The 16,861-nt window shown below is 36.7% G+C and overlaps 1 protein-coding gene across 2 annotated transcripts in view; it reads right to left on the bottom strand.

Annotated features, from left to right (window-relative positions):
* Positions 1-366: 366 nt before the first annotated feature.
* camkvl (CaM kinase-like vesicle-associated, like) overlaps positions 367-16,861 on the bottom strand; it is a 50,132-nt gene continuing 33,637 nt past the window's right edge. Inside the window, exons 2-12 of one of the 2 annotated variants that reach the window (XM_028026897.1) lie at positions 13,408-13,514; positions 11,410-11,541; positions 9,494-9,568; positions 8,625-8,763; positions 7,181-7,301; positions 6,464-6,539; positions 5,211-5,347; positions 4,788-4,866; positions 4,610-4,697; positions 4,342-4,350; positions 367-2,828 (exon numbers count right to left, since the gene is read on the bottom strand). In XM_028026897.1, the coding sequence (XP_027882698.1) occupies positions 1,338-2,828; positions 4,342-4,350; positions 4,610-4,697; positions 4,788-4,866; positions 5,211-5,347; positions 6,464-6,539; positions 7,181-7,301; positions 8,625-8,763; positions 9,494-9,568; positions 11,410-11,541; positions 13,408-13,502 (2,442 nt within the window). In that variant the 5' untranslated portion in view covers positions 13,503-13,514 and the 3' untranslated portion in view covers positions 367-1,337. The remainder of the gene's footprint in view (positions 2,829-4,341; positions 4,351-4,609; positions 4,698-4,787; positions 4,867-5,210; positions 5,348-6,463; positions 6,540-7,180; positions 7,302-8,624; positions 8,764-9,493; positions 9,569-11,409; positions 11,542-13,407; positions 13,515-16,861) is intronic. The other variant, XM_028026976.1, reaches the window with a different exon arrangement.

Here is a 16,861-nt window from a genome sequence, read left to right as displayed (position 1 = left end):
GGCGGGACCAACACTCTGACCTAAAGGACTCAACGAAATGTGGCGGCCGTAGATTTTATTCCTGGCATAAAACTTACTCGATTTCTAAGTGAATCGCACCACACTTAAGATTGCTACTTGTATTTATCTTACACTACCGAGAGTTTGTACAATATTTTTTAGCAATAAGCGGCCAATACTATTTGCCACCCCTAAGCTTTCGTTATTGTGGACCGTCCCAAACCGTACGCAATGTCATATGGGATTTGTAGTGTGTATGTTAACAGCGTTGACAAGAGGAACACTATCTTATGGGAACACATGATTTAAAAACTGTTTTGAATACTTATATTCATGCATGAAACACAATAATTACGCATCCTAACAGATGTTTTCATCAGTTTTATTGAAAGACTTGCAAACAGAGCACATTTTACAGTTTACATTGGTTATGAATAATGATACTAAGAGTGGGGAAAATACCACAGAACCTGAAAATAGCACATACAGCCAAAAGCATAATGAAATATAGTTCACACGACAGAGGAGTGAAAATAGGAAGGACTGTGTAAGTGACAATAACAAAGTATCCATGATGACCAAACAAGAAAAAAGATAAAATTTTGGTGGACACGATTTTTGAAAAACTTTAATGAAAGAAATTGTTTTATGCGTGATTGCAAAGCCTTTATACAGTGTGTTGCATCTGGATAATGTCAGTTGGTTAGAAACTCACAAGACTTTGGTCACAGTTCAAGTTTATCTATGTTGCACAAATCAAGAAATTGTGTGATCAGATCAGCCTTTCATATCTGTGTGTCACAATGTGACTCTAAGCCCCAACAAAAGCTGAAGAGCTACAAAAATAAAGGGAATAAAAGAATAAATGGGAAAAGCTGCTTTGTAAAAAGCTATGCTAGCTATGAAGGGAATTGGTTTACATTCTGGGAGCAAAGTAATAATCAGGAATCTAATTTTCTATTTATTTACAGTATATAGAATAATACAAATGTGCCTGTCATTTGTTATTGGTAGTTTATTGTATTTTTTATACCTTTAAACATTGCAGGTGCTGCTTGTATATGCTAGTAATACATTTGTTGTGTGGTAGATGTTCAGGCACACAGTAAAGATTTTAGAATTAAACAAGCTTTGGAAATATTGGATATTGAGCTCAATTTTAACTAGCATTTTTCTCAAACAGACATTTTATATGAATCATAAAAATCAGCAATATATAGTAACTTTTCAAACTCCTGTTAATCATTCTTCTTTACAGTCTTCAAACTCTCACCACCAAATAATCAGTTCAAAATTTCAAATATTTTGCAGTGTGCATTGCTTTATTCACTCCTGCCTCATAGTCCTCTACCCATCCCAGCCCTGGGCGATTGGCTGGACTGAGCTGCGCCTCTCTGTCCATCCTTGTCTTCCTGCTCCCTGACAGCCTGGGGTGAGGTTTGCGTGGGTGGAGATGGTGGAGGATATGTCGGAGGAGGAATACCGAGGTGGGGGAGTGTAGGTAGTGCTGGTCTTGGAGAGGTGGGAAGCGGTGGAGGAGTAGTTGAGGTTGAAGTTGAGGAGTGTTGAGTTGGACGAGAACGAGAAACAGAAGGCGAAGCATGTGTGCTCCTGACCCGTGCTGGCTCACTAGGACAGTCACTGATTTGCTCAAGTAGCGATGGCATGTCTCCCTCAATCTTCTCAAGTACGGCGACCATTTGCTTTTCTATCTGTTCAATGACACTGTCCATTTGCCAATCAGTTGTGGTACTACTCCCACCTCCTCCATGGTGAAGACCAGTCCCGTACATGCCTACTCCTCCTCCTCTGCTTGTATAGAGGGAACTGTAAGGACTCCCAAAGCTCCCAGCCATTCCCATCCCTACAGAGATGCCCTCTGGGTTGTATGGTGCAGCATGTCGACCCAAACTAGCTGAGCTGCCGGCTACATAATAACTTTGTGAGGCTGCAGCAGGGGTCCTGGCTATGCTAAACTCTGCACTGTGTCGGTCTGTTTTTCTGGTATTTCTATCCCGTCCTCCTACAGGACTGCCATCACCTCTCAACCTAACACCTAGTGTTGCATCAACCCCACTTACCATCCCCACTGAAGATGTAACTGGTGCTACCACTGATCTCTCTGCAACTGCTTCAGGTACTTGTGTCTGACACCAGCTTCTGTCAGTCTCATCCTTGTGTGTGCTTTGGGTGGCTGGTTGCTTCTCTGGTGAAGCTGACACAGTGGGAGCAGTGGTAGAGCAGTGAAGTGTTGCAGCCATTTTACGTTTACCAGTTAGCTCAGGGGAGGCAGATGTGTGCTGCTTGTCCAGATTTGCACCTGGAGAACTTTCTAACAGCTTTGATGGTTCAGGAATCCCTGCCGAAGTCTGCTTAACGTCTGGAACAACATTAGTTTGACCCAAATTGGCAGCAATTTTTCTGGTTCCATTTGTAGCTCCCTTCTTCACCCCAGTCATATTAAGCTCCTCCTGTGTTAGTTTCGGACCTAAACTTGATTGTCCAAGAGGGTCCTTCCCATCTGATGGTGTCTTTCCAACTGATGGACCCCTTGAGGTGTTTATTTTATCTGGGATTTCTTCTATCTTAAAGGAACCCTCATCTTGTTCCATACCAGCTTGTGTATTTACAACAGTAACCTCTAAAGAAACACTGCTCGATGTAATCCCTTCATCTGTTGTCCCTTTATCTCCCTCATCACTTGTCCCCTGGGAAACACCCCCTTCGCCATCTCCTATCTGTTCCCTACTTTGAACCTCAAGTGAACTGTCATTCAGTGCTTCAGAGTTCTTCAGCCGTTGCATGAAGGTTGTCACACGAATTGCTTTCTGCAAATAGGAGGTAAAGAAAAACAGGGTAAAGAGGACTTTGTTAAACAAGATTACCATCACACAATTTGTCACATACAAGTTTTTGACAGAATGTCTGTTAAAACAGAATGATTTAGCGTCAACATCCCCAATGATGTCATTTCTGTGGAGTGAAGAAATATTAGTGTCAGTTCTTTTACCTCCAAGAAGCTGTGACACATTATAACCTGGTTTAAATCAATCTGACCACTCACACTTTCCGAGAAACTCCTTCACTGTTTGCTGAAAGTAAGATATTTGTGTACACCTCAACTTTATAATTGAAGTGTTTACTCATCTGATATCTTTTGACCCACAAACACTAAAGGTGTTTGGGACAATGTGTGAGTTTAGTAGTTGTTTGTAAACCAGGAAGCAGAATTCCCTTGAATTCACTGAAAATGAAAAGCCGCTGAATCAAATGTGACTTACCTAAACAGCATCTGTATGTACACTGATCAGGCATTACATTATGACCACCAACTTAACATTGTTATGTTCCCCTTCAAAGACCTATACACCAAATGACAATGCATTCAGACAAGTTAGCATTAGCCTCTTGAGCAATTTCAGCTTCAGGTTCTTGTCATTTGAATCACAAGTCAGTGTTTCCTCCTCCTGTGCATAAATGAAACTTTTGCTTACCGTGACCCTGTCACCGGTTCATCACTTTTCTTACTTTTTACGTGGTCTGACTTACTCTTCTATATATCACAACTGAGCCCTTGTTAAACTCATCCAGGTCATTATGATTCACATCTTTATCTGGTTCTATCTTTAGAGGATACAATATTTACTTTTCTGCCTAATACATCCCACCCACTCACAGGTGTGATAATTAACATATAACCAGTGTTATTTGCCTCACCTGTTAGTGGTCACGATGTTATGCATGACTGGTGTATGTTTTGGATGTACCAACAGTATGGGGCAATGAGCCAGGATTTGTGTAAGAGGAACACCAGAGGGCCTTACAGTTCAAATCACTGTAGTTCAGTTGTCAACAGTGGCCCACATCCTTTTTTTTTTCCTTTCCATTTTTCCAACTCCTTATCTACATAATAAAAAAAAAACATACAAAAAAGAACCAAACTCTGTTCCCTTTGACAATCAGTACCTGTTTAACCCCTTTGTTTAGATAAACTAGCGCAGATGAGGAGTAGGAAAGGTACAGAGTGAGCCACTTTGAACATTTGAATCTTCTCCAGTGAAGAAAAGTGGAGCAGAGTGGATGGATCTCATTTGGGACAGGCAGAGTGACAGTAGGAAGGAGCAGAGCTTGAGAAAAACTTTGACACCCTAAACATAATTAAAGCATTATCCAGAGATTTTACAAAGGTTGACTCCAATGTATATCTTTGCAAGCTAACACTCATTAAAATTAAAAAACAAAACAATATTCCATTGTCAAATGACGTTTTATTGAATCATTTCATATAAGTTTCTCCTCACACTCTGTCCTTCTACTCTCAATCATAGTGGAAAACGATACCTTTATCTCCTGGGAACACATGGTGAAAGAAAAAAGAAATTTATACCTGTTACTTATGCTGTTAGGTCAGCACCGCCATCTTCTTCCTTCTTTCTCCTCAGTAATCCCGCCTTATATTTTTACAAATTTAAAATACATCCCTGTGTAGTGAGCTCAAATTATGTTAGGCCACAGGATTCAGCCTATTCTTCCATTTACTCTGCTGGTCATTTTGTAATATTATCTACATTGTAGATGCTACAAGCAGAACAATAGAGTGTGCTCATACCCGCCATTTGGCCTTTGCGAAGTTCTTCTCAAACTGGGCACATACACCATCCTTCAAGTTCTTCTCTGAAGCACCATTTCCTGCAATCCTGATACAAAACACATGCAGTACAACAGTTACATAATTGCACCATAGATGCAAAAGAAAAAAATCTCAGTGCTTTCACCATTACACTTACCATTCGTGCTGGAGCGCATCCTCTGCTGTGATTCTCAGCATCTGGTCCACTTCCATAAGTCTACACACAAGCCCCTTTGCTGAAGTAGGAAAAGCAGCAGAAATATAGTATACATCATCAGTAATGACAACTTAAATGCAGACAATGCCTTGCAAAAAAGTTTACATCATTATTTATAAAACAAAATCTCGCAAACTCCTTTCTTTGTGATTGTGTACCTCTTGATGTTGATCTATATCACTGACATTCAAACAAAATACATTCAGATTTGTTACAATAGTGTGACAAAATGTTAAAATATATGAGAAGAATGAATATTTTTACACTGTGCTGTCACTCGTAGTTTGAAACTGAGCTCAGAACTGTAGGCCAATGCTTAGAGAGAGTGGGTGTTTAGTGCCATCGTGTGGTTGAGGAAAACACCTGCAGGTGAAATGTCATCCCAGTAAGGAGAATCAAACTCAAAGTCCCCAGCAACGATGCGACAGAAGATGATGCGATTATGTAGATCTGTGTTTTCTTCCTCTGTTTCATCATAGAAAGGAGGATTGCCCGATAAGCTGCCGGAAAAGTAGTTACATTAAAAATGGAACAAATAATATTTTAAGTAAAACCAGATGTTTGAATACACAGTATAAGAATGTAGATATTTTTTTTTATCACTATCAAGAAACAAATCAAACTGCATTTTTTTTTATGGTGAATTAAAATTACGAAGATTACATTTGCTAAATAACAGAATAATGACCAATATATATTTTTAAAGCATGTTTTCATAACCTTCTTCAAATATAACAATCTACCTATGTTTCCTTTTAACCTGCATGACTTAACTCAAATGTTATGATTGTCCTGATGGGTTAGAACTATACAGCAACCTTTTCACAATGGTTTTCTGGATTGTTTTCTCATTTCTCTTGAGAGAACTGGTGTAACAGAGATACGTTTCTTAGCCACCTTGGTCAGACACGTTTTTAGTGCTGCCCAGACAGTTTTATGCACACAGAGATGGTTTTGTTCCTGAACAGTGCAATGGATTGATATTCCAATGTTGTTAAAAATTAGCATTATGTAGTTGATCAGACCTCAAAACATGGTGCCTGTCAGGCCATTTCTTTTGATTTTCCCATGATGTCAGACAATGATGCATTGTCTTTAAAGTGTTGCCAGTATCTCTCTAACTAACTCAATTGTTGTGAATGAACCCATCAAAAGATTACAAAGTCTTGTTAACATTATCTGGGCTTTTCTAAATTCTTTAATTCTCGACTAAAAACCCACCTGTTTAGAGTTGAATTTGAAACATAATCAATTACGATTTTCATGACGGCACTTGACTTAATGTAATGTTTTAACTGTTGAGTCTATGTTGCATGACTTTGTGTTTTTGTGTTTGTTATGGTGTAAAGCACTTTGAAATGCCTTGCTGCTGAGATTTGCTTGATTGATTGATTAAAGTCATAATAATCTTAGTGTGTGTCAATTTCTGAGTTGGAAGAAGCATTTAGTCTGAATTAGTTTTGGACAGAGAAAGAAAACTATTTGGCGTCTTTTGTACAATGTATGCAAACCTCTGGTTTCGTTAGATAGTAAATAACATTTTTGGTTAAAACAAAACTCTGTTAACATTTTGGTTTGCACAGTTGCACAGTTTTGAGTTAGCAATAGAGACTCACAGAATGAACATTATCACCCCCACCGCCCAGCAGTCCACAGGACGGCCATATCGATGACGAGCGACCACTTCAGGAGCTGAAAGCATAAGAGCAAATGCAGAGTTTGTGTGTGTGAGGCAAATAGATTTCTGGGGTTTAATTTATACTCCTCCACCTCATCAGATTCTCCAGATGCACAAACAGCTTTTCTCCAAGCCTGTCTCCCACTATTCAGTTTTTCACATCCTTCTTCCCACTGGCACCGACATTCTCTTTTCTTATTTACTGATTTCATTACTTGACTTATCAATATGAATAACTGCCCTGGCCTTTAACTGCAGAGAAGACCAAAGCACAGCTTAGTACTTTCAGGTCGCCCTCACATAAACATCAGCAAGATGGAGAGGAGTGAGACCGCACACAGAATCAAAAAGCAGATAAAAGAGAAGCTAAATGGGAGGAGGAGAGCAAGGGCTGCACACTTTCAATCTCATTTATATTTTTCTGGGATGTAATGTTTCAGAGGCAGTGCTTATCCTCAATAGATTTTTTTTCTTTCAAAGCGCTAAAGGTTCACAGAGAATTCAACAAGGTGAAGGACAACATCAATCTTCTGCTATGGTATGGTACTTTATCTCAAAAAAGGTATATACTGTATATATATATATGTATATATATGAAAAGATAGGCAATAAGGATAATCATAAATGAAGCAACACAAACAACAGAGTGACCCACCGAGGTATTCAGGTGTTCCGCATGGCTCTGTAATTGGTCCATTCTCAAATCTGGAGAGGTAAAAATCTCGCAGAACTACTTTCTTGTGGTTGTTTTCTGTGTAGTACATTAGGTTTTCCAGCTGTAAATTAAATAACAGATTAGAGAAGAATCACTTAAGCAGCAACGACAACTTATACGTTTGACAAAATGTAATGTTAAATGCTTGTTTCAAAAATGGTGACTATGATGTTTTTATGATGTAAAGCACTTTGAACTGGCTTGTTACTAAAAATGTTCATATAAATACATTTGACTTCACTTGATTTATAGTAAATTACCTGATATGTCTTATTTCTTTTAAATTAACTTGGTAAATGTAAATTTCAGCTTTTCTTAACCAAACAATGAAAAAGAACCATATTGCTCACACCTTCAAATGCTCAATTAATGTTCGTTTTTGCTTAAGAAATGTTACATTCATAAGCTTCCCAGAATGATCCACTTAGACATTTTGAATTGAATAAAGAGCCAGTTTTTGGAGCACTGATGTAAAAAGATGGAGCACAATTATGCAAAATGCTTGTGAAAGGTTATTTCTACAAAAGCAAGTGGCTCCACATCCACAAGTTGAAGACTCCTGTTCTAGTTAAACGAATAGGGAAAAGTGAAAACTGCTAAAATGACATTTACATGTTTATACAATTCATGCTCAAGTCTGTGTTTGTTAACAATCCTATTGCAAAGAGAGTAATCACGATCAGCATATTTGTATTTTATTTGCATTTAAATCTTGACAGAGAGGGGAGATGAAATGACTTCTGATTTTATAGGTCAAGCATGATTTAACAACGATATCAAGCCAAGCAGAGGCTGTAAGCATGACCTATTTTAATTTGAATATGTCACTGTGATTTAACTTGATGACAAAATGTAGGAATCCAAACCTACTGGATTGAAGCGATACCCACTTTCTACCAGTAGGTGGAGACTGGAGAAAGACAACTCTGTTGTTTCATTTTAATGGGGTCCTATTAAGAATTAGAGACATGGATCTGTATGCACTGTGAGTGTCACCAGACAGTCGTTTGAGCCATAAAGAAATTGTTTACTCCCACAGTGAAAATGAAATGTTAAGTATGTCATGAACTGAGAAGACAGATAAATGCTTTTATCTGTCTCTTCAGGGAATCTGACAAATGCAGAATGTTGCATTATGGGATGTAATGGTGAAGAGGTCAGCTTATGCTATAAAGTTATTATCGTTTTACATCCACAGGCACATCAGTTAGTCTATAGATAGTTAATGTGTATCAACTATCTATAGACTAGTTGTAAAACTATTCATACCTCTTGTTTTTATTATAACATTTATTTTTTAAATTGAAAGAACACACTTCAGCATGCTATATTTTGATTTTGTTAGATAGCACAAAATAAAAGCTCAGAAACAAAGTGACTGTACCTTCAAGTTCCTATGAACAATGTTGAGGGAGTGTAGGTATGCCACAGCCTCCAGGACTTGTTTGATAACATTCGAAGCATCTCTCTCTGTGTAATTCCCTTGGTCCAGAATCCAGTCAAATACATCCCCCCCTGTGGCACTGCAGAGAGTTAGACACAAAAAAAACATTTGTCACTTTGCACAGTGCCAAATATATTGGCTAATACACCTGCTGATTTTTTTAACACTGCAGATTAATCCTTGTATTGCTGTTAATGTGTTTTTACAAAGTGCTTTGCATTAGCTGGCCTCGAGCTACCGCTACTGAGCAATTAAAGCAAGGCTCCTGGTTATTACTCTAAAGGACTTAAGTTACCTTTGGAGATAAATGATGAGAGTGATTATCACATATTGCTCTCAGCAGTACAACTATAGTCCAGACTGAAAAGTGAGCTCCAAAGTAGCTTAATGAACATAGTGACAAATGCAGTCACTTAAAGTAGTTCACGTCTCTGTGTTTTATTAGTGACAAAAACTTTGTCCTGTGTGTTTTAATATATGTTATCACACTTAAACCAAGTTACAAATGTTGAATTGCACAAGACGCAATTTAGGCATATTTGGTTGTGTCCCGGATTAATCGACTCTGCTCTCCCTGTACAGACTTGTTTGTTCCAAAGCAATGCTTCAGGCCCACTGAGTAATGATTGTTAACATCTCATCAAATCTAACATCTTCCTCTGTTGCATAGGGGAGTTGGAGTACACAGTAATAAAGGGAAATATTAAACATCTACCGCTCAACTGAAAAGCTTCTCTGTGCTAAGATGCAATTAACACATCAAATACAGGGAGCGTGGACAGGAAATGTAAATTGAAAGAAGTACTTACAGTTCCTGGATGATGAAGTATTCTTTTCGAGTTTCAAATGTATCTATCAGCTGAAGGATGTTTGGGTGATTGACCCTGGAAAACCCAAAAATATCTTAGAGGTTGCAGGGGTCTCGTTTTCACAGATTGACAAAAAATTGTTTCAGTCTGTTCATTTACTTGCCTGCACTGGTATAAATCTGAAAACTGATACAAAATCTTGAGCCACAAACACATATAGCAGAGAAAATGACTCAGTGAACAATACTGTAAACCCGATTCCAGCTTCAAAAATGTATAGAGACCTCATTTAGATATATATATATATATATATTTTTTTTTTTCATATTTGTGATTTTACCTGTTGGTCAGAAATTGGTTTAGGCTCAGAAATAAAATTAAAAAGTCAGTAAGCAATACAAAAGTGTTGTAATAGCATAAGCTGAAACTCAAAGACAGCTTAATTTGATTTTGTATTATATAAATAATTGAAATCCCTTTTATAACTCTGATATTGCAATGTTATAATAGCGCAGAAAATGTCTACAGCAGTAGATATTACAGATGTTTACATATTTGTGCTAAATATATGTATTTTAATTTAAAGTTTTATTTAACAAGCAAATTGCACATGATGGGCAAGACACTTTCTCATTAGAGAAAATGTTTAGTTTGTTCCATAGGGAAAATATCAGCTGTACAGCAAGAATCATTATTTCTAAGCAGAACTTTTACATACAGCTGGACTGTGACCAAGTTCTTCAGAAGACAGAGAGGATGCAGCGCATAGTGCTGCCAAGTCATATGAGTAATGGAGCATTAAAAAAATGAATGGTATCTCAATATTAATAAAAGCATGAATAATACACGATGAAAGGTCCTGAACTTTTTATATGCATGAATGTAATATTTCTGACAAAACAGCTCAGCTGAAAAAGCATATTCCTTGAAATCACAGGGTCATGACTTGGAGCTGGGTCTTTTCTCTCTTTTATGTTTTTTGACATGAGTTTAAAGCTGGCTACTCGTTCTTTATGGACACATATTAGTTTTGACTAAAATGATATTGCATATAACTTTCTAATAATCGTCTGAAATCAACTCTAGATGTTAAAAAAACATTCACTTTTATGCCAAAAAGTGAATAACTGATAACTGAAATTTACTGAATACCTGGAAAGATTTTTGAATGAAGAAACTATTTGTATGTGTTGCTCCATTTGGCCATTCTTTTACACACAAACTACTATCAAAATCTTAAATGTTCTGCATGGAGGTCTCTTGCCTTCTGATCTTTAGTTTGATTATAATTTGATATTCGAGTCAGATTATTGGCTGGGCCACTCAAACAGATTTACTTTCTTTTTATAAGTAGTTGAGAGTTATCTTGACTCCAGGTTTGGGATTACTATTTTTGGATTATTGTTTTTTTTCTTAAAAAGCATCTTCATATTATTACCAAAGTACACATCGTCATCTTTTTATTCCTTTAAGTCTGCTAGTGTCATATGTTAATAATCATATAACACACCAAGATGTTCTCACCTCCAAACTTGTGTTGGAATTGTGTTTTCTGCTCCAACCAACCAGCTGAGACTTCTTTCCACTAATATAGACCAATATTGTATTTTAAAGAAGATGAGATTTTCACATTCTTTCACTGTATTACAGAGGACTTAATTAATAGGTTAATTTATTGATTGTTTGTGTATGTGTGGCTTACTTGGGTCATCGACCACTGCGCTAAATTTATGGTTGTTAAACCCATCATTAAATTTACTCAGATAAACATTGACAGGTTTGAAACGTATCTTCCCTGTTGCAAACTTAATTCAGGTTTCATTATGGGTCAAGTTTAATTAAAACATCTCATAAGTTAATTGCTCTTTCTCACTAGCACATACGCTGCTATTTCTATTTGTGAACTGATTACATACAATTTCAAGATCATGATCTCATTTTTGGCGGCCTTGCGGACTTTCCTTCCGTCCTTCTTGAAGAATTTCTTGCAGACAAACACCTTTTCTGTTTGTCTGTCCTTTGCCAGGCACAGCTCACAAAACTCCTTCCTACACAATGAGAAAAAATAGAAAGACAGAAAGGAAGCAATTGTAAATACAATGTAAAAGAAAAGACAAAATGAAGCATCTGTAAAAAAAATTTAAGAGTCTCGTTTAGCTACAAGTTTCCAGTGTAAATGAGATGTGATATTCAAATTGGAATAAAACAAACTTTGCTGTGTTGTGAAATACCCAGAAATAATTTAGTTGGGAGGTGAGCCACTGGCTTAAAAAAAAAGGGGCTATAAATAAGAGATTTGCAAAGGATCCATTGCTGCCATTGTCTGGGAATCATTAGGTTTTTATCCTTTGAGGGCTTGTAGGGCTTCATGCAAATGAATTTTAAGAAGCGATATGATGAAAAGTAAAACTATAAAAAGTGCATAATGAAGCTTTAATATTAGGTTTTAATCTGTGGTTCTGTTTAATTATCTTTTTTTTTAGAATATTGTCTTCTTTGCTCATTTCCCTCTGATTAGAGGTGGATTCAAAATATAAATTAACAAAAAAAGCTTTTTAAAAATGCACACACAATGTTATTTTTGAGTGCAGTTTTATTAGTTTTACTACCTTTATGAGCATTAATCTACCCAATTTTAACAAGGAAATGCACATGTAAAACAAACAATTGTGTCATTCAGTCTGCTTTCTCACTGCTAATATAATTGTGTGTATCTGTACGCGTGTGTTATGCAAAATCTGAGGAGAAATTTCTGAGGCCAGATGCTGATGTCGCCATATGGCCTCTTTCACCAATTGGTATTCATGCATATGGTTAGAGTGCTCATATGTGTCGAGTGTGCCGAAGAAGAAAATGAAAGGTTCTTGAGCAGCAGGGTCATTTTTGTAGGCCTGGGGATGTAAAATGTGCCACAGAACGAGCTAAATGTAGAATAGTGATATAAAGAGCTTAGGAATAATCAGATGACAGTTCTTCTAAGATCCACCAAACTCTAGATTTATGCTTTACTAAAGTTAAACCCTTCGTTAAACTTGTTCAGACTAAAGCTAAACAATTTATGCACTAAAAAAAAGAAGTGGTGGTTCTTGCATGAAAGGTATTGTTGGTGAGCCTCGTCTTCTACCAAAATACAATAAAGTCATCTTAAATTCTTGGGTAGAAAAAATGCACAGGACAGTACTCTATTTTCATTAAGCGGGGGGCTTCAACTCCCTATTAGCTACATGGGAATAAAACAAATGCAAAACTTTTCTTACATGCTACTGTAAGAGAAATTTTTTAATCTCATTATGTTGACTCCCCATCCCTCAGTGAACTCTTCGGTAATAAGTACCAGTTGTGCACAAATGTCCACAGAGGTAAATAAATTCCGGAAGCAGTAAAAAACTATCACTAATCATATGAAAGATCAATTTGTAGCTTATATTTTTCGCTTTTAAAACAAGTAAAACACTATATAACAAGATATTATCAATATACTTCCATCTACAAGGCACATTAATTCAATTAATTATAAGATAACTAGCTTATAATTAATATTAAGTTAACTCACTAAGCTACATTAAGTTTTGTTTTCAATCAGTCTGACAGCTGTATCGGTCTGCCTGATCAGCTGATAATGTGTCTCACTAGATACTTTCTAAATAACTACAAAACCTGAAAAAGCACACAAACAAATCATTTTTCTTAACAGTGCACACATGGAAGCCTATCACAAAATCTGAGTTTACTCCATTCAAGCAGCCTCTGAGGATTTGTGTGCATTTCTACAAACTTACTACAACATGGCCTCCATCTGCTACAAGTACAGAAACTAATAATGAATCTTATTCAAAAAATAAGAACTATCCTAAGGCATTTAGAAAAGTTTAATAGTTTCCAAAGGTCTATCCGTAAAACTTTATGGTACTTACGCTCGAAGGACTTGACCAAACTCATATTTGTCCGTGACATCAGATATGCTGTCATAAATCCGCCCATCTCTCAGGGCAAGGCATCCAAATGGCATCACGGCATTCACCTAGTAAATAAAGAAATGAATTAAGATTGTATTATTATTATAATTATCAGGCGAGTTAAATAATTACGGCTTTATAGAAAAAAAAAAAAGATCCGCATTAGTCAAAGGCACCAGGCAACTGTCGATACAAAGATTCTTGATGTGGTTTTCAGTGTTAGTGACTTGTAGATACAACCAAATCAGTTTCCCATCAAATCTGGAAACTAATGCCTCTGGCAGCCTGGTTGCGTGCCAGCCTTGTCAACAGATACTAAGCTTCCTGCTAAGCTCCTCTGTGCACTACTAATGTCTGCAGATTGCATGCAGCGCCTGTTAAGTTTTCACATTAAACTTTAATAATCAAGGGCAATGCCCGAAAATAAAACAAAACGAGATGCAAGCAGCTGAGTTATTTAAGTGTGATTCATTTGCATAGCACTACATGCATTTAGTTTTACTGGGAAAAAAACAAAACAAAAAAACATAGCATCCATATTTGAACCTTCTTTTGTGTCTTGAGTTATATCACTACTACAGCATCTAAAGCTTGCAGCAACACACAAGTTGAAACTTGTCTTCCATCTTACAGTAACTCCCTCTAGCAATATTGCACATGTCATCATATATATATATATACTGTATATATATATATATATATATATATATATATATATATATAAGTTTGTGTATGCGCATGTGTGCGTATGTGTGTGTGTGTGTGTGTGTGTGTAGTACTTTGATGGATAAATAGTACCCAGAACATAATATGAGGCCTTGAACACCCAGGTAAAACAACAGGGATCAAGACAGTGAATCAGCAATCAATATACCATCTCCGTCCTCCGGCAGTCCTCACCCACATACTTTATACACTCCATCTAGTGTAGAAAACATATTTCTTGGAAGGTTCAGTCATCCATCCCCATGGTCCATCTCCTCCTCTAAATACCTGACTTCATCCATCTCTGTTAAATGCTTCATTTCAGTTCTGTCTTTAAAATAGCACAGTTTACCTTCTCCCTGTGTGGTACCCAGCTCTGTATTTGGCCGACTTAAGATATGAACATGATAGTATCAAATGTAAACTTCAAGAGTATACTTGCATTAGAGAGAATGTTTAATTGGACATAATTTGGGGGAGGGGGAGAAAAAGGGCGATACAAAAACAATGAATCTGACAGGCAGATAAAGGAGAAATAAACAGGGGAAGTAGCACTTTTTAAGACTGAATATTTTAAAAAAAAAAAAATATATATATATATATATATATCACTGATGCAAAATTCTGGCTGATGTTCTATGAAACGTCACCACTGGAGATGATCAAGCCAGAGGTGCTTTGGGCCTTTGGTGGAGGAGGGGCTGGAAGAGTTCTATGTAATCCAACTGCTGGCCCTAATCTCTAATCTGTACCCCTAATCCAGTGTGCTGGAATATGCTGTGTCTGTGCATATGTGTGCACAAGTGAAAGTGAGTGACTAAACAAGAGCAAAGGTTATTTGAATATGGCGCATGTGCACATGGTAAGGCAGAGCAGAAAGGTGCACAAGATTGTGGACTTGTGCATCCTTATGTGTGTCTCTAAGGGAAGGAAATGACAGCAGGCGAATTGAATGGCAGACTGAATAGACCTTGTGTTTTTTTCTTTTTTTTTTTTGAAGATTACCTAAACACTACAACATTTCCACAACAAGGACCAGGACAGTAAAAGTGAAGATGGTATTACATAAATCAAGCCCAACCATCAAAAGTCTTCTTCTCACTCACAAAGCCTTCAATAATTAGTTCCCACAATATCATAAAGAGCTCCTAATCCCACATGAGCCTAATAAAGAAATTTGCTTCACAATGAGGGATTGCATGAGGTAATTGTTTCCAACAAAGTATTTGGTAAAAACGGACGTATTATGGTAAAATTAAAACAACTGTTGTTTGAAACAGATGTTTATATCGGATGTTATGAACAACAGAGTATGGTTGTCTGAAATTGTCTTAAATCTCCATTTTCGGACGGGTCTTGAATTACAAGTGTCCCTACTTTTTTTTTGGTTCGTACACATAGAATAAAGATTTAAGAAACAGCAAAATCTGTTTCAAAGAGTCTAATAATTTCAGGCTTAATCAAGGCTTTTTTTGCTTGAAAATATTAGATTTCTTTTGCTTGGAAACAGAAAACATTTAATAAATTCCAACTGCATGTACAGACATATTAGATAAATTAGAATAGAAGTCTGAATGAGTCTAGTTTGTCAGATTAAAAGTACCTTTTAATGAAAATAACAACCTTTAAGCAGATATTAAACATACTTTTCAGCAATCTTGTGTTTCTGTTTCTGTAAAAATAGATTTTTATTGTTCTGATGTAATATCTACACAAGTTTTCTACACGTGGAAAAATCAATAAAGACTTTTATTTTATCTGCATTTTTTGGTCAAAATAAAAATGCTTATTTAGTAAATGTGATCTGAGGTGTTTACATGTCCCCAATAAGCCCATCTTTCTATTGCATTAAGCACAATAGTAATTTGGAAAAAAAATAAGAAGGGGAGCAAAGAGAGAGGGAATGAAAATAATGAACTACGAGGTAAGAAGAGAATTACAGAAACAGAAAAACTGGAAGAAATGTGGACTGTGCCTGAGTGGAAAGGTGTTTGGAGGAGTTAAAGAAGATAACAGCAACCTCGCAGCTTGCACATGGCTGTGAGAATTTCTGCAAAGGTGAGCTTGCATATGCACATGTTGGTTTCTTGTGAATATGTGCTAACAAGCTTTATGTGATAATTTCATGTATGACACAAAACATGCTTCTTTATGATGACATGAAAGGCTGTCCCTGAAGTTGGAAAGCACACGAAGACACTGCAGTCATCCTTCACAAAGACCAGTTCAGTTCAAGAAGCAAAACTCCTGAACTTTTGAAGTTATTTTGATTCAATTCCCGCAGGGCCAAATGTTTGAAGAACTTATTTTGTGTGATCATGGGCTACAGCGTACAGTTTCTAAGATGATTTCAGACAAAAAAAAAAAGCTTTAATGCAGAAATATGGGCCGAACTGAACTATATCTTTATGCGTTGTGGGAGTCCATGAACTCACTAAACTCACATGAACTCCTTCTGCATAAATTTCTTAGCATAGCATGGATGGATGTGATCTAGAAATTGGGACATTTTTTTCTGAATGAAATGCAAAATATTAATGTATTTAAATCAAGAATGTCGGACTACCGATTTAAAGTCCAGTCCCTTTTCCTCATAGCTTAGCTAAAGCACTTCCCACATTCCAAGTGGATCAGAAGGTAGCTAACACAATGAATGTAAGAGCTGGGGATCATTTCTTAGATATTTCTGTACATCTCTATGTAGGTG

This window comes from Xiphophorus couchianus, chromosome 1 (assembly GCF_001444195.1).
Source record: "Xiphophorus couchianus chromosome 1, X_couchianus-1.0, whole genome shotgun sequence".
Taxonomy (NCBI): Eukaryota; Metazoa; Chordata; class Actinopteri; order Cyprinodontiformes; family Poeciliidae; genus Xiphophorus; species Xiphophorus couchianus.
The sequence above is the reverse complement of the archived record's forward strand: the minus strand, read 5'-3'. Positions and strand labels throughout refer to the sequence as shown.